Source organism: Vanessa cardui, chromosome 12, assembly GCF_905220365.1.
Source record: "Vanessa cardui chromosome 12, ilVanCard2.1, whole genome shotgun sequence".
NCBI classification, from domain to species: domain Eukaryota; kingdom Metazoa; phylum Arthropoda; class Insecta; order Lepidoptera; family Nymphalidae; genus Vanessa; species Vanessa cardui.
Window position 1 is genome coordinate 13,311,275 of NC_061134.1, and position 19,041 is coordinate 13,330,315.

At 35.6% G+C, this 19,041-nt stretch overlaps 1 protein-coding gene across 1 annotated transcript in view; it reads left to right on the forward strand.

The window, feature by feature from the left end:
* The window catches only part of LOC124534257 (E3 ubiquitin-protein ligase Ubr3), a 69,873-nt gene that overhangs the window by 22,191 nt on the left and 28,641 nt on the right, over positions 1–19,041 (forward strand). The window contains exons 2-9 of the mRNA XM_047110004.1: positions 8,714–8,927; positions 13,390–13,515; positions 14,542–14,677; positions 15,661–15,782; positions 16,399–16,540; positions 17,248–17,656; positions 18,182–18,405; positions 18,862–19,017. Coding sequence (XP_046965960.1) covers positions 8,714–8,927; positions 13,390–13,515; positions 14,542–14,677; positions 15,661–15,782; positions 16,399–16,540; positions 17,248–17,656; positions 18,182–18,405; positions 18,862–19,017 — 1,529 coding nt within the window. The remainder of the gene's footprint in view (positions 1–8,713; positions 8,928–13,389; positions 13,516–14,541; positions 14,678–15,660; positions 15,783–16,398; positions 16,541–17,247; positions 17,657–18,181; positions 18,406–18,861; positions 19,018–19,041) is intronic.

Genomic DNA, 19,041 nt, shown 5'->3' on the forward strand with positions numbered 1-19,041 from the left:
ATTTACCTCATTTTTAAGTGAAAATTATAAAAATGAAGAGGATCCTTCATTGCAATTTACTAAATTGTTAACTCGGTTTAACGAAGGATGATTTTTGGAGACCGATAAAATGACAGGCCGGTTAGAGACCGGTACTACCGCTGTATAGAAAAAAAATTACAATCGTAAATAAGTAAATTGTTGTTGACAAACTCCAATTATATTGAAAATTTCATTTAAAAAAGTTTTCATAATTTTGGCGCCAAATGTGACTTTGATTTTTTTTTAATATGAGACAACAAATGTAATGCAAACAAACCCTGAAAATAATGACCTGATTTTATTAAAAAATATCTTTATTTAGCGCGAAGTTTCTCGTGAGACACACTAGTATTATTTTGAATGTCACAATAACAATAGACAAGTTTGATAGTCAAGTATGCACGAGTACGGAACACCTGCGCCGTTGGACACGAACTATTCCGAATGACTTTTGGTATTTAATAAAACATACGTGTTTTTAATTGATATTAAACACATTAGTGAGCACGAGTCTGCTCGCCGAAAGCGATTCGCATGTAAAGTAACAGTTCAGAAACTAAAATTACGTCCGTTGATACGTGATGATAATCATTATTATACACCTTTATTGTTATATATTATTTTTATAGAATTTGCGATAAATATACCATATAGTATAGTATAATATATAAGTAGTAAGTAGTAGTCGAGCCGAGATGATCAGCGGTAAGCGACTTTGTTTTATACTATGAAATGATTCCATTAATCTATTTATATCTGCTTTATATAATTTTACTTTCAAATTTTCGATAACAGTTCCGTCGACGTTCAAAGCGCAATTTTTTCGCAAATCCATAATCGTATCATAGATTATTCAATCTCTTGACCTTGTTGTTTATTTTTCTTTTATCCTCTTTTGGTTGGAATAGACCATAGACGTTTTATAAATGACATATCAGTTACATATAGGCATGATGTACAGCTATCATATGGAGTATAACGGCATCAAAACAAAACGAAACGTAACAAAATAAAATATTCAATTTATGAGTTTTATGTAAATAAATATTGTCTTTTTGTCTTTTTAATCGAAGCAGTAGATTTAGAAATATGAGATACGTGTAGTGTGTTGTACGATGTATTTGCTGTTCGGGAAAATATGTAGCTTAGCGATTGTTTATAACTCAGTAGCGTCCCTTCCCAGCTTCACACGGGTGGACATTAGTTTTTTTTTTAAATATTTTTACCTTTTATTTATATATTTTTTGGTTGCTTTTTACCGATATGTTTAAAAATTGTCGTTCTATTTAAAATAATTTACTCAAAAACCTTAATAAATGATTTACCTAAACCTTCCTTATGAATCTATCTCTCTGTCTATAAGTGAAAACCGCATGAAAATCCGTTCAGTAGTTTTTGAGTTCATCGCGAACATAGAGATAGACAGACATAACTGGGGGGACCTTATTATACCGACAGTTTTTATTAATTACTTCTATTAGGCGAACAAGTTAGTTTGAAGCCTACGACTGAACGAAGTCAATACATCCCAAGTACCTCATATACCCCTCTATATAATATGATAAGTCTTTCTCGTTTTTATTAAAAGGTTTTGCAGATACTTTTCTATGTCTATTAATAAATTCTTATGTCATCTTAGGAAAACATTAAAAGGTCTGTTAGGGCTTATAATACAACATATTTTATTACACTCGCTAATTGCCATCTAGGGTAGTGTCTTCATCAGATTTATAAATAAGTCAAGTAAATATAGCTTTTATTTATATTTAAAACCGGACATCCGGTTCTTTCAAGTTATCATGGACCAGTCGCTTGAACGAGTATACTAATCTTGTTTTAGTTGTGCTCTCCTCCCCGAAGGAGCTATCTAAAGTTGTTTCTGCGCTGAGTTCCTCTCCAATTTTGTACTCTTTTTCCCAATAGTATGTTCATTTTTGAAGTAAAAAATATGTTCGTATGTTGTTTTTTGAATATACATATAAAGAAGAAACAACCCTTTTTAACAAAGACTAAAAGACCGAACGAGTCAATAAGAGGTTTATAGATGCAGTCCGTTTCTTTTTATAAAATATTTTCAACTTATTTCGCTTGAGATGTCAATATTAAAAATCCTATACATATAACGATGTATCGCTTACATATAAAAGCACCTAACATATGGCGTAATAACGTTGTAGAATTAACATTAAACCTTACTCTTAGTCTATACTTATATTGTAAATACTAGAGTAACTCTATCCATTTTTTAATGGCTTTTGTTTGTGCCAAGAGGGCACAAATTATTTCGCCAATGCCACGTGCGATGGAGAAGACACGATGGAGATTGAACGGTGCAGTCGAGATTGCAGGCTTAAATTAATTTTAAGGGCACAACAGTAGTGGACTCTGTTAACCGATAACCTAAAACGATTCAATAATATATACATAATTAGAAAACATATAACATTATTATTAATACAACAAATAAGAACGATCACAAAAATTTTACAACTTAATTTTATTACGCTCAATATATTTACATAAAAAATTACAAAGTGTACTAAACACACATTAACAAACATTCAAAATAGGGCGAGGAACTTTGGGAGGGAGAAAGTCGTATACGGGATGGAGGAGTTTGGGGCACGAAAAGAGTATATGGGATAAGGTAACTCTATGTATTTGTCACACACGGTCAAACAATTGAACGAATTTTGACGTTTAAACCAAGGAAGGATACATATAACCTATACATCATACCTACAACTGACCACCAACCCTTAAAAAGACAAATAGTTTACTCCAAATAAATGAACTTTGGAGGGCATTTTTGAAATTGAATTAATGAAGTGTGTATCTCAATGCCGATCCTCACCTGCCTCTCAGTGATAATAATTTCCAAACGAAGTTAAAATTCCAATAAGATATACAACTAGTATAGTATAGTTTTAAATAAATTGAATAAAAAATAGACTGAATTCAAATCTGGTTCCTATAACATTAAATGTGATCATTGATAAGGCGCCACTTTATTAATGAATAAATTTATTTTATTTCAATATATGTAATATAATTTTTATCCGAATTAACGTATTTTGTATATGTATAAAAAAATGCACGAATTTGTCAATGACATTTATCAGCGATATACTTATGGGAATTGATAAAAATAAATTCTTAATTAAAATCCTGATGGCGATAGTACCAAGGTAATGATCATAATTTGAATACGTATAAACGCCTCAACCGACGACTCACAACCAAGACCATTTCCGAGAAATTATCGGCACATAGGCATTTTTGTCATATAATGCACTAGTTGCCGATCGCGGTTTCACTCGCATTAAAGGGGTTTGATTGTTGTGGTTCAGCGAAAAAGTAGCCTCTGTCCCTCCTTGGAGTTCAAATTTGCTTCATACCAAATTTCATCAAATTCGATTTATTGGTTTCGTCGTGAAACAGCGCAGACAGGCAGACAAACAGAGTAACTTTCATATAATATTTGTATAGTCTAGAAGTATATATAAAAAGACTTCGTTTCAAGGCTTGTATCTAATGAACGAAATGCGAGTGTAAATTACTATGATAATAATTATATTGTAAACTAGCGACCCGCCCCGACTTCGCACGGGCACAATGCTGATACTAAATATACTATAGCATAATGTAGCCTTTAAACGTCTATGTCTCTGTGTTTTTAATCTGTAATATCTTCGGAATCATTCATTTCAATTTCATACTGTAAAGGGCCATATTTATTTATATTCTCATACACAATTTCTTAAAGGTACTTAATCGAATAAGGATTAATGCTGCATTGCTTAAAATCGCTTCGAAAATAACCCTAAATATAATAATAGTAAAGGACATTAATCCTAATCTAACTCGTAGGGATCTGCCAGCGTTTGCAATGTAAGCTCATAAAAATGTGTTTATATTATATTCGACATGAATTGAAAAACCTTTAAATTTATCAGTGTTTCTCTACTATATTGTACATTTTTTTTACGTATGAATCTTCCTCTTGAATCAATGTACATATCTATTGAAGAAAATCTAACGATCTAATCATACATAGGGACAGACAGTGGTAAGCGACTTTGTTTTGTACTATGTAACGATGATAATGACTTATGTAGTTATTAATACGAGCCTGCTGCGTCGATATTAAACATGTTTATTAGATGCGTTATACTGTTACAGTTTTTTGTCTGTAACTAATACAGCCAGTATATAAATATATTTGATTTCCTTATGAGTTTATTGGCTAACTTATAAGACCTAACGTATTAGCAAACAAAACGAAACAAATTTGTAGTCAGTGGAACACTGAAACAGTTACTAGAAAACACAAGTTTGGGTTATTTTGGTTGACTTTTCACGAGTTATAAAGGACACTGACAAAATCATATTTATTATTATTACTGTTCGTATAAATATTAATAAAATTTTATACTACATTTTTAAATGAGTATAGGTTTTGCTTTTTATCTCGAAAATGTTCATTACTTTTCTATGTTGTCTTGGGTCTGGGTGTTTGTGGTACCGTTTTTATTTCTGATTTTCTATAACACAAGTGCTACTAGCTTCTTACAATGGGATCAAAGTAGGTAATGTATGTTATGTCGTCCAATATTTGTATTTGTTAGTATTTATTTTTGTTATTGTCTCCATTGATTTGTAGTACATATGATTACAAATAGATTTAGTATTCTGTAAGTATTTTATTTAAGTATATTTTTTCCAATTCCTGTAAATCAACGTGTTTGTGGTATTTGTGATTATAGAGCCAGTTTTATATAGTAATTGGTGTCTGGTGATTTGAATAAATTGTACAGATAAAAAAATATCTGTCATATATGTTGGAGACATGTTAATCGTATTATCGCCGGTCTCATATTAACACTTTTTTGGTCTTTTAGTGTTTTAATGTAATGTGTTTTTTTTATGATTAATAAAAATATCGTATGTCACTAAGTATATCGTATTATACAAAATAATGGATCTGAATCGATTATGAAGTTGCAAAGCTACCACCGATTACCGAAGTAGTTTCTTCCAAGAAGATTCTATCACAACCTCATTAGCTCTTCCCAAATGTAATGCTAAATTAAATTATCTATAATAACATGTATAGGTGTATTAAAAAAATAGAAGCAAATTTAGCATGGTGTGATGCGGAATAAAATTCGTTCGGTATAATTTCGCATTGCGGCCGTTTCGCTGTTTCTTAAGCCTTATCAATTAGAGTCTCTATCTTGGTACATACATTACTATAATCGTTCTACTGTCGTTGTTTAATGACGCGTTTGACAATATATAACGCATAATGTTAAACATTACAAATTGATAAAATATGTTAACTAATTTACGAGTAACGAGTACGTCTTCCGGTACACATTTCGATATACTCATAACATAATTAATAGCCTTTCTGTATATCAGTATTAACATCACTCTACACGGATAAAATTTCATAATATGTTTAGTTTTGATATCAAAATAACTCGTGAGAGGATCACAAAGCGATCTTCAAATTTTTTTTGAACGTTTGCCAATAAAACTGTACTAATCTTAGATATGCTATTATTAAGAAACTCGCAGTCACTTGAATTTTATCGCCATACTTGTATTTGAAATAAAAACACACTCTAAGACGCGATTACCTATAAAGCTGAATCGTTGGTGTATTTAGTAAACGGCCATAGATCCCGAGGTTACGAATTCGATCCCCCAGGTTGGGCTAGTAAAAATTAATGGGTTTACCGTCAATAACATATAGCATATGTATTAACACAGCATCTATAACATACAATATTAAGAATACGATGTTCACAAGACTTGTGCATTATAACATGTTCTACTTAGTTCAAGTCCCCAATGTAACCGGCTCAAGGGACCTAAAATCTTTGTTCCCAAGATTGTTAGCATATTGTAGCTTTTGGAATGTTTAATATATCTAATAGTGCCAATGTCTATGGGCAATGGTGACGATACATCGACAGATGGCTTGTGTATTTGCCTACGTAGATAAGAGATACATATATCATAAAAAAACATCAATTCTTAAAAATTAATCAACATGAGTATGAATTGGGATTTTCACAAACAAGTCTTTAGTGAAATGGGCATGTTATAAGGAGCGTATTAACCTTGCCAATTAATTAAATTAATATTAATTACTATGGCGTATTACTCAGTTTAATTACATAGTCGATGAAAAAGCGTGAAGTTAGTATTCGTTGATTTTTAAACATGATATATAAAATTAATTGTATTTAATTACCGTATTATAGAACTTTTTTTATATTTTTTAGGTACTTAATGATTTCTATCTATTATATTCTTTAGTTACATATATGAATAAAACTATATGTTTACCCTTTATGCCTTTGATAAAACTTTATACTAAGGTATTAATCCAAACACAATAATACAAAGTATTGCTGCTTAGAGGTAGAAAATATCATGAGTGGATAAATCCTACCTATAAATATATTAATATAGCCTATTACAGTCGAAGCAGGAATAAAGGTAAACAGGCCTTAGATGTATTCCATGCGATATTTTATTAATTCAGCTATAATGTGCTCCACTAAGCCAATTTTAGCAAATCCATAGTGAATATCATAGATTAACCAAGCTCTCGACCAATAATATCGCGTCAATTTGTGTTTATATTGCTTTTCTCTTATGGTTGGAATGGCATATAAACTCATTATTTAGATAGCGATATTGTGCTAGAAGCTAATAAATTTAATGGCGAAACAATTAGTAGATAATTACAATTAAAATAGGTAGATGGTTACACGCTATTTTATCCTCGGGCCATGAGTCATGCCAAATATTTGTTCGTTCAATATCTCTTACGATAAGAATGTTATTTGACTACCTTTATAAATTTGCATATTACGCATATTACAACGTTTATTTTATAATATATATGTTTTAATAAGTATTGGACATCATCACGTACATTACTCTGATCCCAATAAGTAGTAAGTAGCTAAAGCACTTGATTTATGGAAATTCAGAAGTAACGAAGGTACCACCAACTTCCAGACTCAAGACAACATAGAAAACTAATGAACATTCTACATCAACTCTAGAGTGGCGTACCCATGAGTAACTGGTGTACACAGTACTCGACCACGGAGGTCGTTATAATTATTATGGTGCATTTGAATGCTTTTTTATAATCTATAAAACATTACTAAATTGTTTAATCGCATTAAACGCTATTCATCTTGTTTTTTTTGGCAGCTTAATGTCTTTGTGATCTAGTGGCCTTTTATATTGTTCCGGATCATGAGTTCCTTTTTGTGAAGATCATGAGTTAGCGAGTGAGATCGTACGTCTATTTTTATTATTTTCTGTGAGACTAAGAGAAGTAGACAGCATTAAATAAATTTGTCAAACACTGCAACTTGCGTAGTTGAATAGTTAGCTTGTGCTCTCAGAATTGTTTGGTGAGATAGGATAATAACCAATCTTTATTATAATTGTAACATGTTTAATTTCAAACAAGTAATATATGTTTTGTTATCATTAATGTATTTTTTGACATTTTATTATCTATTTCATTTAATTTATTTTGTACCATCGGACGGAGAAACACCCGAAGCTTTATTCTGATAATTAAATTATAATGTATGTTTAATTATAAACATAGAAGATACCTTGTTTCTCCACTAAAATGTTTAGTAAAGTTATCTTTGTATGATCTAACCAAATATTAACAGAATTTAATATGTAAACTCTGTACAGCTTGCCCGGATTTGAACGATCTTGTGTTTTAAATCCGACTAGTCCAACGTTACGCTACTTGTATACAACTTATTATACAATTTTAATATTGAATAAACAACAATTACTGACAAACCCAGCCATCTAAATCAAATTTTATTACTAATTCATATCATATTATCTCAACGCAAAAAAAAAAATTAAAAGCAAAAAGATTGAAACAACTCATGTGAGAAATTACTCAACTACCGTGTATTTATAGAAGTGTTTTATACTTGGCTTTGTTTAGACCCCGCTGAGTGTGTACCGTCAATGTAATTATTATGCTGTAAAAATTCGTAAAAAGTTACCTAACCTTTATATCGAATTCTTGGCAGGTCATTGGTAGTTTGAGAATAAATACTATTTCTTACAGCGCCAAAATCTGATTCGCGATAGTATTGTAGATACAATACGATTTAAAATTAATAGCAATAAAACAACCATCTCGTTATTATCGCGTGTCTTAATGCGTCTTATTTTGAATTGAAGAAAAGAAAAGAATAATATTGCATCAAATTCCGTTGTGTAATTTGAAAGATCTAAGCAAACATAGGGACAGACAGCGTTAAGCAAATTCGTTCTATACTATTTAATGATTATTTTCAATTATTTGTTTCAAAACAAAGTAAATTCGTAATTATAATATGATGTGTAATAGATGTCTAAGTCAGTTCCATGTAACCTTTTGTGGTAATATTTGTGCAAATTTTTGAGCCCAATGTCATTTAACCAATGTAAACTATATTCATCTCTTATAAGCAGTTGAATCGACCTTTCTAGGTTGTCTGAGACAATTTTTTTTTAGCAGTAATCCCGCTCTCTTGTACGAAATATACATTACTATTACGTTATTTAACCTATCGTTGGTGTGGAATTTGATGTGTAATTTCATTTAAATATTAATAATTGTGTATGTTGTTTGCAGTGCGGAGTTACGACAAACACGACAAATGCGGTCTCGTATGGATACCACGCGTGGTCGCGTACAGGTGTCGAACCTGCGGCATATCGCCGTGCATGTCGATCTGTCGCGAGTGCTTCCACCGGGGGGACCACTCCACGCACGACTTCAACATGTTCCTCTCGCAGGCGGGCGGCGCCTGCGACTGTGGCGACAACTCAGTTATGAAGGAAGACGGGTGAGACTCTCATTAATAAATCTATACTAGTATTATATTTCTGCCTCGCACAACCGCTTTGTGGAACCAGCTTTCGCCGGCGGTTTTTCCGAACCGATACGGCATGTAAACCTTCAAGAAAAGAGCGTACTCCTTTCTTAAAGGCCGGCAACGCACCTGCAAGCCCCCTGGTGTTGCAGATGTACATAGGCGGTGGTAGTCACTTAACATCAGGTGAGCCTCGTGCTCGTTTGTCACCTATGTCAAAAAAAAAATGTAGACGAAAGTAACTCTGTCTGTCTGTCTGTCTCGCTTTGACGCCAAAACTACTGGACCGATTGGAATGAAATTTGGTGTTCAAATAGTTTAGAGCCTGTTTTGGAAACGATGAGGTGAGACCTCTTTGTACAACGATCATCAACGAATTTTTTTTTTATATTAATAGTGTACGCGCGCAAAACCGCGGGTAAAATCTTGGTGTTATAAGAAGCATAGATTGACCAGTAGTAACACAGCCACAGGCAACAATTCGAATGGTTATGTACATGGTTTGTGATTATAATTCATCTCGAATTTGAATCGGTATTTCCATCGACCCGCATTAGTGCTGCCTTGTGGAGTAAACTACTAACTGTCTGATTAGTAGAAGATGAAACCTCAGTCCAACAGTGTGATTGCAGACTTTTACTATTCTTCATTCAATTAGGGTCTTACGTGGAGTTTGAATATACACTATACGAGATTAAACAAATACAATTGAATTCTTAAATTATTTATTATGCTTGAAAATCAACGAATGTCATCTTAATATAAGACACCATCGAGTATCGTCTTAGTTAAATTTATTAATTTTTAATTTTGAAATAAAAAGTGTGTAGAGGATTTGGGGTTGAGTTTGAGAGACGGAGAAATTATTTAATTTAATTTATTTACAACTTTTATATCTCGTGCCTTCAGAAAAACTTAGTTATAAACTAGTCGATAAAAATAAGATTTTTAATTTAATTCTAATACTTTATATAATGAATTATCTTGTACGGTATCTATGTCGATTGCAGAAACGACTTAAACTTGGGATATTTTATAAACTATGCCGTGAACAGCGACCAGGGCATGCATGACGTCACTTCTGACGTAATCAGGCCGCAGCGGTCTGCCTACGCGTCACTAAATATAGATTCCTTACTTTATCTTCATTTGATACTCGAGGCGTACAATTACTTTGGTTTAAATCTTATCTCGTAGATTATTGAGCTAGGATGATTCAGTAAATAGAATACATGGATTTTAAGCAAGAACCTAAGGCTGGTGATTGCCCTTGGTTTAACTAAAATCAATTAAGATTGACGTCTTACAACCACTGGAACATTTTGGCTTTAACTCTGAAACTTATTTTAAATTCAACAAAAAAACATAATTACTTGTAAAGTTTTACAAAAATTTAATATTGATTGATATGTAAACTAAGTATGGAAAAGTAACTCGAAACCAATTCGTTCTCGTGTATTACAGAAAGCAGGTGGCAGTCACGTCGGTGACGAAAAAATTAAACTATACAAATTTATAAATGTCAACAGCGCCTATACGATAAAAACTATAATAATTCATTTTGTAAATTGAGTTAATTTACATAATGATATATCGTTTATCCTCAAATTCGCCTACCTGTACTCAGGACCGAGTAAAGAGGGAAAGATTGTTGACGTTTGTTTAAGATATTTCTTGTTAAACTAACTTTCCAATACACTACAAAATTATAATGTATAACACAACGCATTGCAATAAAATAAAAGTTATTTCAATTTAAAATCATCTTGTTTTTTTTTATAGATAGTGAAGTCAAAATAAAGTAACTGCCTGTAAATTTCCCACTGCTGGGCTAAGGCCTCCTCTTCCATTAAGGAGAGGGTTTGGAACTTATTCCACCACGCTGTTCCAATGCGGGTTGTTGGAATACACATATGGCAAAATTTCACTGAAATTAGACACATGCAGGTTTCCTCACGATGTTTTCCTTCACCGCCGAGCACAAGATGAATTGTAAACACAAATTAAGCACTTATAAATATTGTCTGGGTTTCAACCCGAAATCATCAATTAAGATGCACGCGTTCTAACCACTGGGCCATCTCAGCTCAAAGATTTTTATAGACATACCGATGATATTATCCAATTTAGAGAAACTAGCGAATGGTGTAATAATGCAGGTTTTGATTATTTATATGTCTGTCAAAGCTGAGACGCGTCAAGTACACGCACACAAGTATATTATTCTGACGTTTAGCGAGCGTCAATCGTAGCTGTCACACCGAGATAATAAAGTTTGCTCCTTTGTGTTAGTTCTCCTGTAGTGCGACTCTAGATAGGTGTCTAGATAGGTATATATATAATCTAATAATACAAATGTGTTTTTTTTAAAATGACGTATGTGTACACATAATTAAAATATCGATCCATGAGACAAGTTTATATGCCATCAAATTTGGGCCAAGTCTTTGAATGTCTTCCATCTTCTTTTTTGGCCATCCAGGCCCATTTAAAATATATATGTTTACAGATGATTAAAAAAATCGTGAAATTTCCATATTAATAAATAATTAAACTGCCAAAAAGATATATGTATAATGTAATATATTTAATTGCGATTAATTCCTTGCCAGTTCTCCCCTGGTATCTTTGCATTTTATGTGTTATAAACTAAATAATAATTTTTAAAAAAATCCGCGTCAAGCCACCATGGACAAAGTTTTTGTCGTTTTTTATTTGATTCGCTGTATTTTTAAAAGTTGTTCTTTTTGTAATTTTTGTTTTATTAAAAACTTGGCTTTGGAGTTACTTTGTTTGAGATATTAATATTGAGCGTGGGTGGTGCGATTGCAAGGATTTTCTTGCTAATTTTGGGTTCAATAATTCAAAGCTCGGCTTATTCAAACGTTAGCTTGGGATGTGTTTATTATGAGCCCTTAGATGGGACCCATAATTTGAATTGAGTCTATATACACATCCTCACACCCTATAACGCTTACAAAACGCATAGATCCAAGAAACAAGAGTACTATAATATTCTATATCTAATCATAGTCTGTTTATTTGAATAGGACAATCTTATGATCTACAAGTATAGTGTGACACAACTGAGATGTAGCATCGGCAAAATTCGTAAAACTGATCACATCCGAATTAAGTACGCCATCCCAAATTATCAATATTTATTTCTTATGTAAATATCATTTTTACACAAACGTGTAATGTCATATGACCTAATATATTCGTCAATTTGACACGTCGATTTGCTTTCTCGGGTTGAACTGACGCGAGAATCTATATCGACGAATAGCGTAGAATGGCGCGATAGGGGGCTATTTCTAGTGGTTGTGTAAATCGGCAGTAATCAGTTTTATTAATTTTGCCGATGCTACATCTAAGTTGTGTCGTATTATAAAATTTTAATAAATGTTTGGCATAACATAGCCTAAGTAAGAAATGCATTGGCTATGAAACATTCTCATCTACAACTCGTGTGGCGGTGTTGTTTTACGCGTGTATACCGCGCTGCGGCTAGTGTACAATAGATTTTTCGTATTTACATTGTAAATGGAAACAGCGCGCGCCCGCTTCAAATTCTTGCGTAACGCACGGCCATTGTTCTGAGAAAACCAAAACAGTCGACACAGTTACGCAAACGTACTTCGCCTCTGTTCCGACCTTGACCGAGAACCCAGCCTCGGCAATGTCATGTCACATGTGGCTTGAAATTAATCGTTGTCGGTCATGGTCGGTGTTGATTAGATGACGTGCGCTGTGCTGTAGCGCTTTAAAACGATTAAAGTACCTATGTTAGGGCGTGATGTTGAGAAACGCGATGGTAGCCGATACAGAAATATGTATTTAATAATTATGTTACATACCTAATATTTATTTAATAATTATTATTTTACTCAGCAATAATGTTTAGATTTAAAAAAAAAAGCACTCTCCTAAATGGGAGAGGTGGCCTTAACCCAGCAATGGGAAATTTACAGTCTGTTACTTTAAGCAATGTTTAGGGTAAAAACTATATTTATGCCATGCATATAAGCTGAGCTACCCCCGTTTCTATCTAAAGTCGAAAATAAATACCTAAAAACAGAATTTTTCTAGAAGATATTATCAAATGCAAATTATGCGTAACTTTAAATATTTATTACACTTTTTTCCTGTAAAAGAGTATTAGCGAGCCCCCAAATTAATAAACAAAATACAAATGTTTCTACCCCTATTTTTGAGCTTATGTTATGAGTGGGGACGATAATAGACCAAGGGGTCAGGATCGATTCGGCGACTTTTCTCATCGCTTGGCGACTCTAACACAAAACGAAACTTGTATGTTTGCCTTGATACAAAGATTATAAGATGTTGAAAACTTAACAAAGCTTTCGTCCAAATAAATTTTAAAACAGGATCGCTCTATGTCCTCAGCTCAAAATCTCCGTTTCATTTCCAGCTTCTGCAGTAATCATGGCAACAAATGTCCGAGGCCAGGAACCGCACCCGCCGAGCTGATGTGCGTCGCGGAAGCCATGATGCCGCGCCTCATATTAAGACTACTACAACATTTCAGAGAAAGCAGGTAACATATCTTATCATAGTTTTCTTCATTTAACCTTTTTAGTAAACATATTTACGTTCATTATGTATTTTTAAAATAGCTAAAGAAATTGACGACCTCCGTGGTCGAGTAGTGTGTACACCGGTTTTCATGGGTACGCCACTCCGAGGTCCTGGTTTCGATTCCTGAGTCGATGCAGAAAATTAATTCGTTTTTTATGTTGTCTTGGATCTGGGTATTTATGTTACCAATGTTACTTCTGATTTTCCTAACATAAGTGCTTCAGCTACTTACATTGGGATCAAAGTAATGTATGTATGTGATGTGGTCAAATATAAAGAAATTACCTTCTTACTTTTTTTTGTTCTATTCCTGCACCCCTGAGTTTCACAGATCATTAAAGGTTTCATTAGTTCACATTTTGACACAGTCGTATTTAATTTCACTATCATGGTTTCTTGGTTCTCATGTTCTCATGGTGAGACCTGCAGTTCTGTCCCTAGTGCGTGTAATGAAATGGCTTACTCATACACTCTCTAAGACTGGATGAGTTCAAGACTACAACCTGTTACTCTCAAAAGATTTGTTAATTTTTGATTTATTACAAATAGTCATTTGTGAAAATTAGAAATATTTTTATAAAAATTAGTTTAAGATGCAAAAACTTTGTTGTTAACTGTTATTTTATTTCTTGTATTAATGTTGTAAAGCCGAGATGATTGCTGGTTCAAAACAAGACAAGCACCACTGAATATTTGTGTGCTTAATTTATGTTAGACACACAAATATATATATAATATATATAATTATAATTCATCTCGTGCTCAGCGGTGAAGGAAAACATCGCGAGGAAACCTGCATGTGGCAAATTTCATAGAAATTCTGCCACAGGTGAATTCCACCAACCCGCAATGGAACAGCGTGGTGGAATATGTTCTAAAACCTTCTCCTCAAAGAGAGAGGAGGCCTTAGCTTTGCAGTGGGAAATTTACAGACTGTTGTTGTTTGTAGTTGTTATTAATTTTGAATCTGTTTATTATTTTCCAGTACGGGAGCAGCAAATTCTGATTACTACCGCTTGGCTGTACAAGAGTGCGAGGGCTACGTTCAGATGCTGATGGAGTTCAACAACATGGGTGACCTCATGCGTTCCGCCATGACGAAGGCTCTTATCAATCCACAGGTAAGACTCGGTCTATAAAATCATGTCCAAATTTAGCCGTATTTGTGAATATCTGCAGTAGATATTGTATGGGAAAAAACTGACTGTCCATAATCTCAATTACATATTCGGATACCACATTAGACAGGTAGGTAGGTTAGCCACAGGTTTAATTGCCTTATTGTCCGAATATATCACTATCATTATAAGGTTTTTCATAGAATGTATTGAAAAAAAGATTACACGGAATAAGCTACTACACTAAAGCTATCGAAAGAAAATAGATTTTTTATTATTATAAAATAAACATGCGGATAGGCAAATTGGGATTCTTAGAAAGTTGCACCATTGCTCATACACATTGGCGCTGTAAGAAATATAAACTATTCCTTACAAAACTAATGCGCTACCTTGGGAAGTAAGATGTTGTCTCTAGTGCCTGTAATAACACTATATACTCACCCTTTATCCCGAAACTCGGGAACGAAACATAGATAATAATAATATTTTGTTCATCGTATTGTGCACTGTATTAATTAAAAGACGAATCAAATTATAGTACGACACAACTTAGATGTAGCATCGGCAAATTCAATAAAACCGATTACTACCGAATTACATAACCCATAGAAATAGCTCCTTATCGCCCCATTCGACGCTATTCGTCGCTATAGATTCTGGTGCCAGTTCAGACCGAGAAAGCAAGTGCATGTAAATCGACGTGTTTATTTGACGAATTTATTAGGTCATATGATATAACAAGTTATTACGTTTGTGTAAAGATCATATTGACATAAAAAAATAAAATTGATAATTTGGGAAAGCGTACTTAATTCGGATGTGATCGGTTTTATGAATTTTGCCGATGCTGCATCTAATTTGTGTCGTACTATACATATGTATATTTAATCATATAAAAATACGATGATGCTGCATTTGTCAAATTACTGTTTATAAAGATTAGTTATTAGCAAAATAAATATATGTTAAATGATACGTTCCAGATGTACCGTGACCTCGTATCACCGCCACACCCCGACACAGAGTACGGCACCTACATGGCTGAATCCAACAAGATGTACGAGAAGGCTATAGATTCCTTTCCAGCCCCCGATCCACCTGACGAGTATGTATACCAAGCTAAATTATATTACATTATTAAATTCGCTGAAGACGCACTCATTGGTATAGGACTCGTGTCAATATCGACGTGTTGAACTATTCACTCACTCACGAAGGCGTCTTTTTGTTAAATCATTATTTGGTGACAACAGTATTAGTGAGTAGCGCTCGCGCTTACAAGATGTCTTAGTGTGGGAGAGTTCACTAAAGGTAACGACAGCAAAAAAAAATTATTAAAATGCCATACATTTTATGTCTCTACGATAAATTATTAAAACATTTAGGTTCTTCTTTTATGCATCCATAATATTTAGAATACAGAACTTCCATGTTTTTCGTTAATTAACGGTACTTCTCTTTTTTTTAAAATTAATCTTTTAGTATTTTAATATGAATGCTATCAATAATAATTGTTGTAAAGTTATAGTCAACGTTCTATTCCAGATGAATTATCTAAAGTAATAAAGTTCTTTGCTTTTCGAGTTTAACTGAAGCACAGGAATAATATTTGTCGCTTCTGCGTTTTGTGCCTGTTATTTTCATGAAGTCAGTTTTAGGTCTATGTATATTTTAATTAGTATGTGGTGGTGTTCTTATGAAACTAAATGTCTGCCCCGCAGGTACCGCCACCTGCCCGCGCTGGCGCCGCGCCTGCAGCACAACACGCTCCTCGACGAGTTCATTTTCTGGACGTTCAAATACGAGTTCCCGCAAAACGTCGTCTGCTTCCTGCTCAACATGCTGCCCGACCAGGACTATAAGGTATGCAACACACGGCGCGACGTGCATGCGACGTGCACGGTGTGTCGAGTAGTCTTCGAGGTCCCGGGTTCGATTCCCGGCCGAGTCGATGTGGAAAATGCTTGATCACGTTGATAAAATCAGTGATAATCATTGTATATGCACTAGCAGTAAGGATAAAGCTTATAATGCGAAGTTTCCGACTCCGAAAAGTCAATAAATCTTTCTTGGGACAAGGTATCCGTTTCTATAATAAAATTCCGCAGACATTTTTAACTTCGCTTCTTCGTAAATTCAAATTGTTTATAAAAAATATATACATCGGTAAAAAAGGCGTATTAATCAATACAAGATTTTGTAGATGATAAAAAGCATGGAATTAATATCTGTTGACTTCCACGCAGGATATATTAATTTAAATAATTGTATTAACTAATATGACTTTGTAGTTTTTAAATGTTGAAAAAGAGTTACTACTGAGTTTCTTGACGGTTCTTCTCGGTAGAATCTACTTTCCGAACCGATAGTAGCTTCACTTAATTGTTAATTGACGATTCAAAAGTGCTTGTAAAGGCCCACTTGAATAAAGTTTATTTTCATTTTATTCATTAATTTTCTATGTTGTCTTGGGTCTGGGTGCTTGTGGTACTGTCACTACTTCTGATTTTCCATAACAAAAGTGCTGTAGCTACCTACATATTTATTTACATTGCCGTCGACTAACGCAGGAGCACCTGACGCGCACGTTCGTGATGCACTACGCTCGCATCCCGCTCGTGCTGGAGAACTCAGCCGACCCGGAGACGCTGTCCAACCGCGTGGTGCACATGTCGGTGCAGCTGTTCTCCAACGAGGCGCTAGCGCTGCGCTGCGTGCAGCAGCTGCACCTGCTGCACGTGATGGTGCTGTCGCTGCGGCTCATGATGGGCAAGATCCTCGTCCAGAACACGCTGCACGACCCCGAGAGGAACTTCCACTACGTGATCGACTGCACGAAGCGCGTCATGAAGGAGCACTGCTACTGGCCGCTCGTGTCGGACTTCAACAACGTGCTGTCGCACCGCAGCGTGGCGCTGCTGTTCCTGCAGGACGACGCGCTCGTCGACATGTGGTTCGAGTTCCTGTCCATGCTGCAAGGTACGCGCGCACGACTCTTTCGAGACCCTACGTACTAGTTACAATTGGGTTTTCTCAAAGTGAAACAAACTGTTCATTACTTTCTTGTACATTATGATTCCATAATTAATGCCATTGTTTAACACTTCGATCGTTTAAGGTTAAAGATGCTTATTTATCATTTTCTTTTCTGCCTTTGGAATTGATTATACATGGTAGGATTATTATTTTACATGAGCATGTGAACATTACGAATATTTTTAATTCTTAATTTTGCTAGTGGTTAATACGTCCTTAATTGTTTATTATAATGCCATCGATGGTTATAATTTACATTTGACCTAATAGATTTTGAGAAAATTGTATGGCTTTGATACTATGAACGTCAATCTAACATTCTGGGCATCGAAGAGTAATTTTTGTATTCGAATGTTATGTTAGACTCCATGTATCAATAAACACATGCATTATTTTAATCGTGAACGAGTCTCTCGCGACTTTGCGTCGCAAACCCTCGGCCCTCCGCTAACGCCTCTCGTGCGGCAGGCATGAACGTGAACATCCGCGAGACGGGCGGGCACATCGAGTTCGAGCCGTCCAGCTACTACTCGGCCTTCTCGTGCGAGCTGGAGGCGGCCGCCTACCCCATGTGGAGCGTGCTGGCGCACCTCACCGAGCCCGCGCACGCGCCGCTCGCGCGCCGCATCGTGTCCGCCGCGCTCGGCTACTTGCAGGACTGGCTCGACGCCGTGCACTTCGCGGCGCGCCGGGTGAGTGCACGCACACGCACACACACACACGCCCCCCCCCCCACACACGCGCGCACATACACACACACGCACACACACACACACGTGCGCACACATACACACTCGTGCGCACACATACACACACACGTGCGCACACATACAAACACACGTGCGCACACATACAAACACACGTGCGCACACATACACACACACACGTGCACACACACTCACACACAGGTGAAGACACACACACACACACTCACACACGTGCACGCACGCACCCACACACACACACAAACACACACACCCACCCACACACACACACGCACACACACACACACACACACACACACACACGTGCATACACACACACACACACACACACACGTGCATACACACACTCACACACACACGTGCACACACACGCACGCACACACACGTGCACACGCACGCACTAACGCCCGCGCCGGCCCGCAGACGGAGATGATGCACGCGTCGTTCCACTTCCCGCTGCACCGCTACCTGGCGGCGTTCCTGTGCGCCGGCGTGCGCTGCATGGGGCTGCGCGCCGCCGACGTGCTGCCGCCGCCCGCGCTGCTGGCGCTGCTGGCCGCGCACCCGCTGCGCGTGCAGGTCGGTGCCCCTTGCCGTATTTAC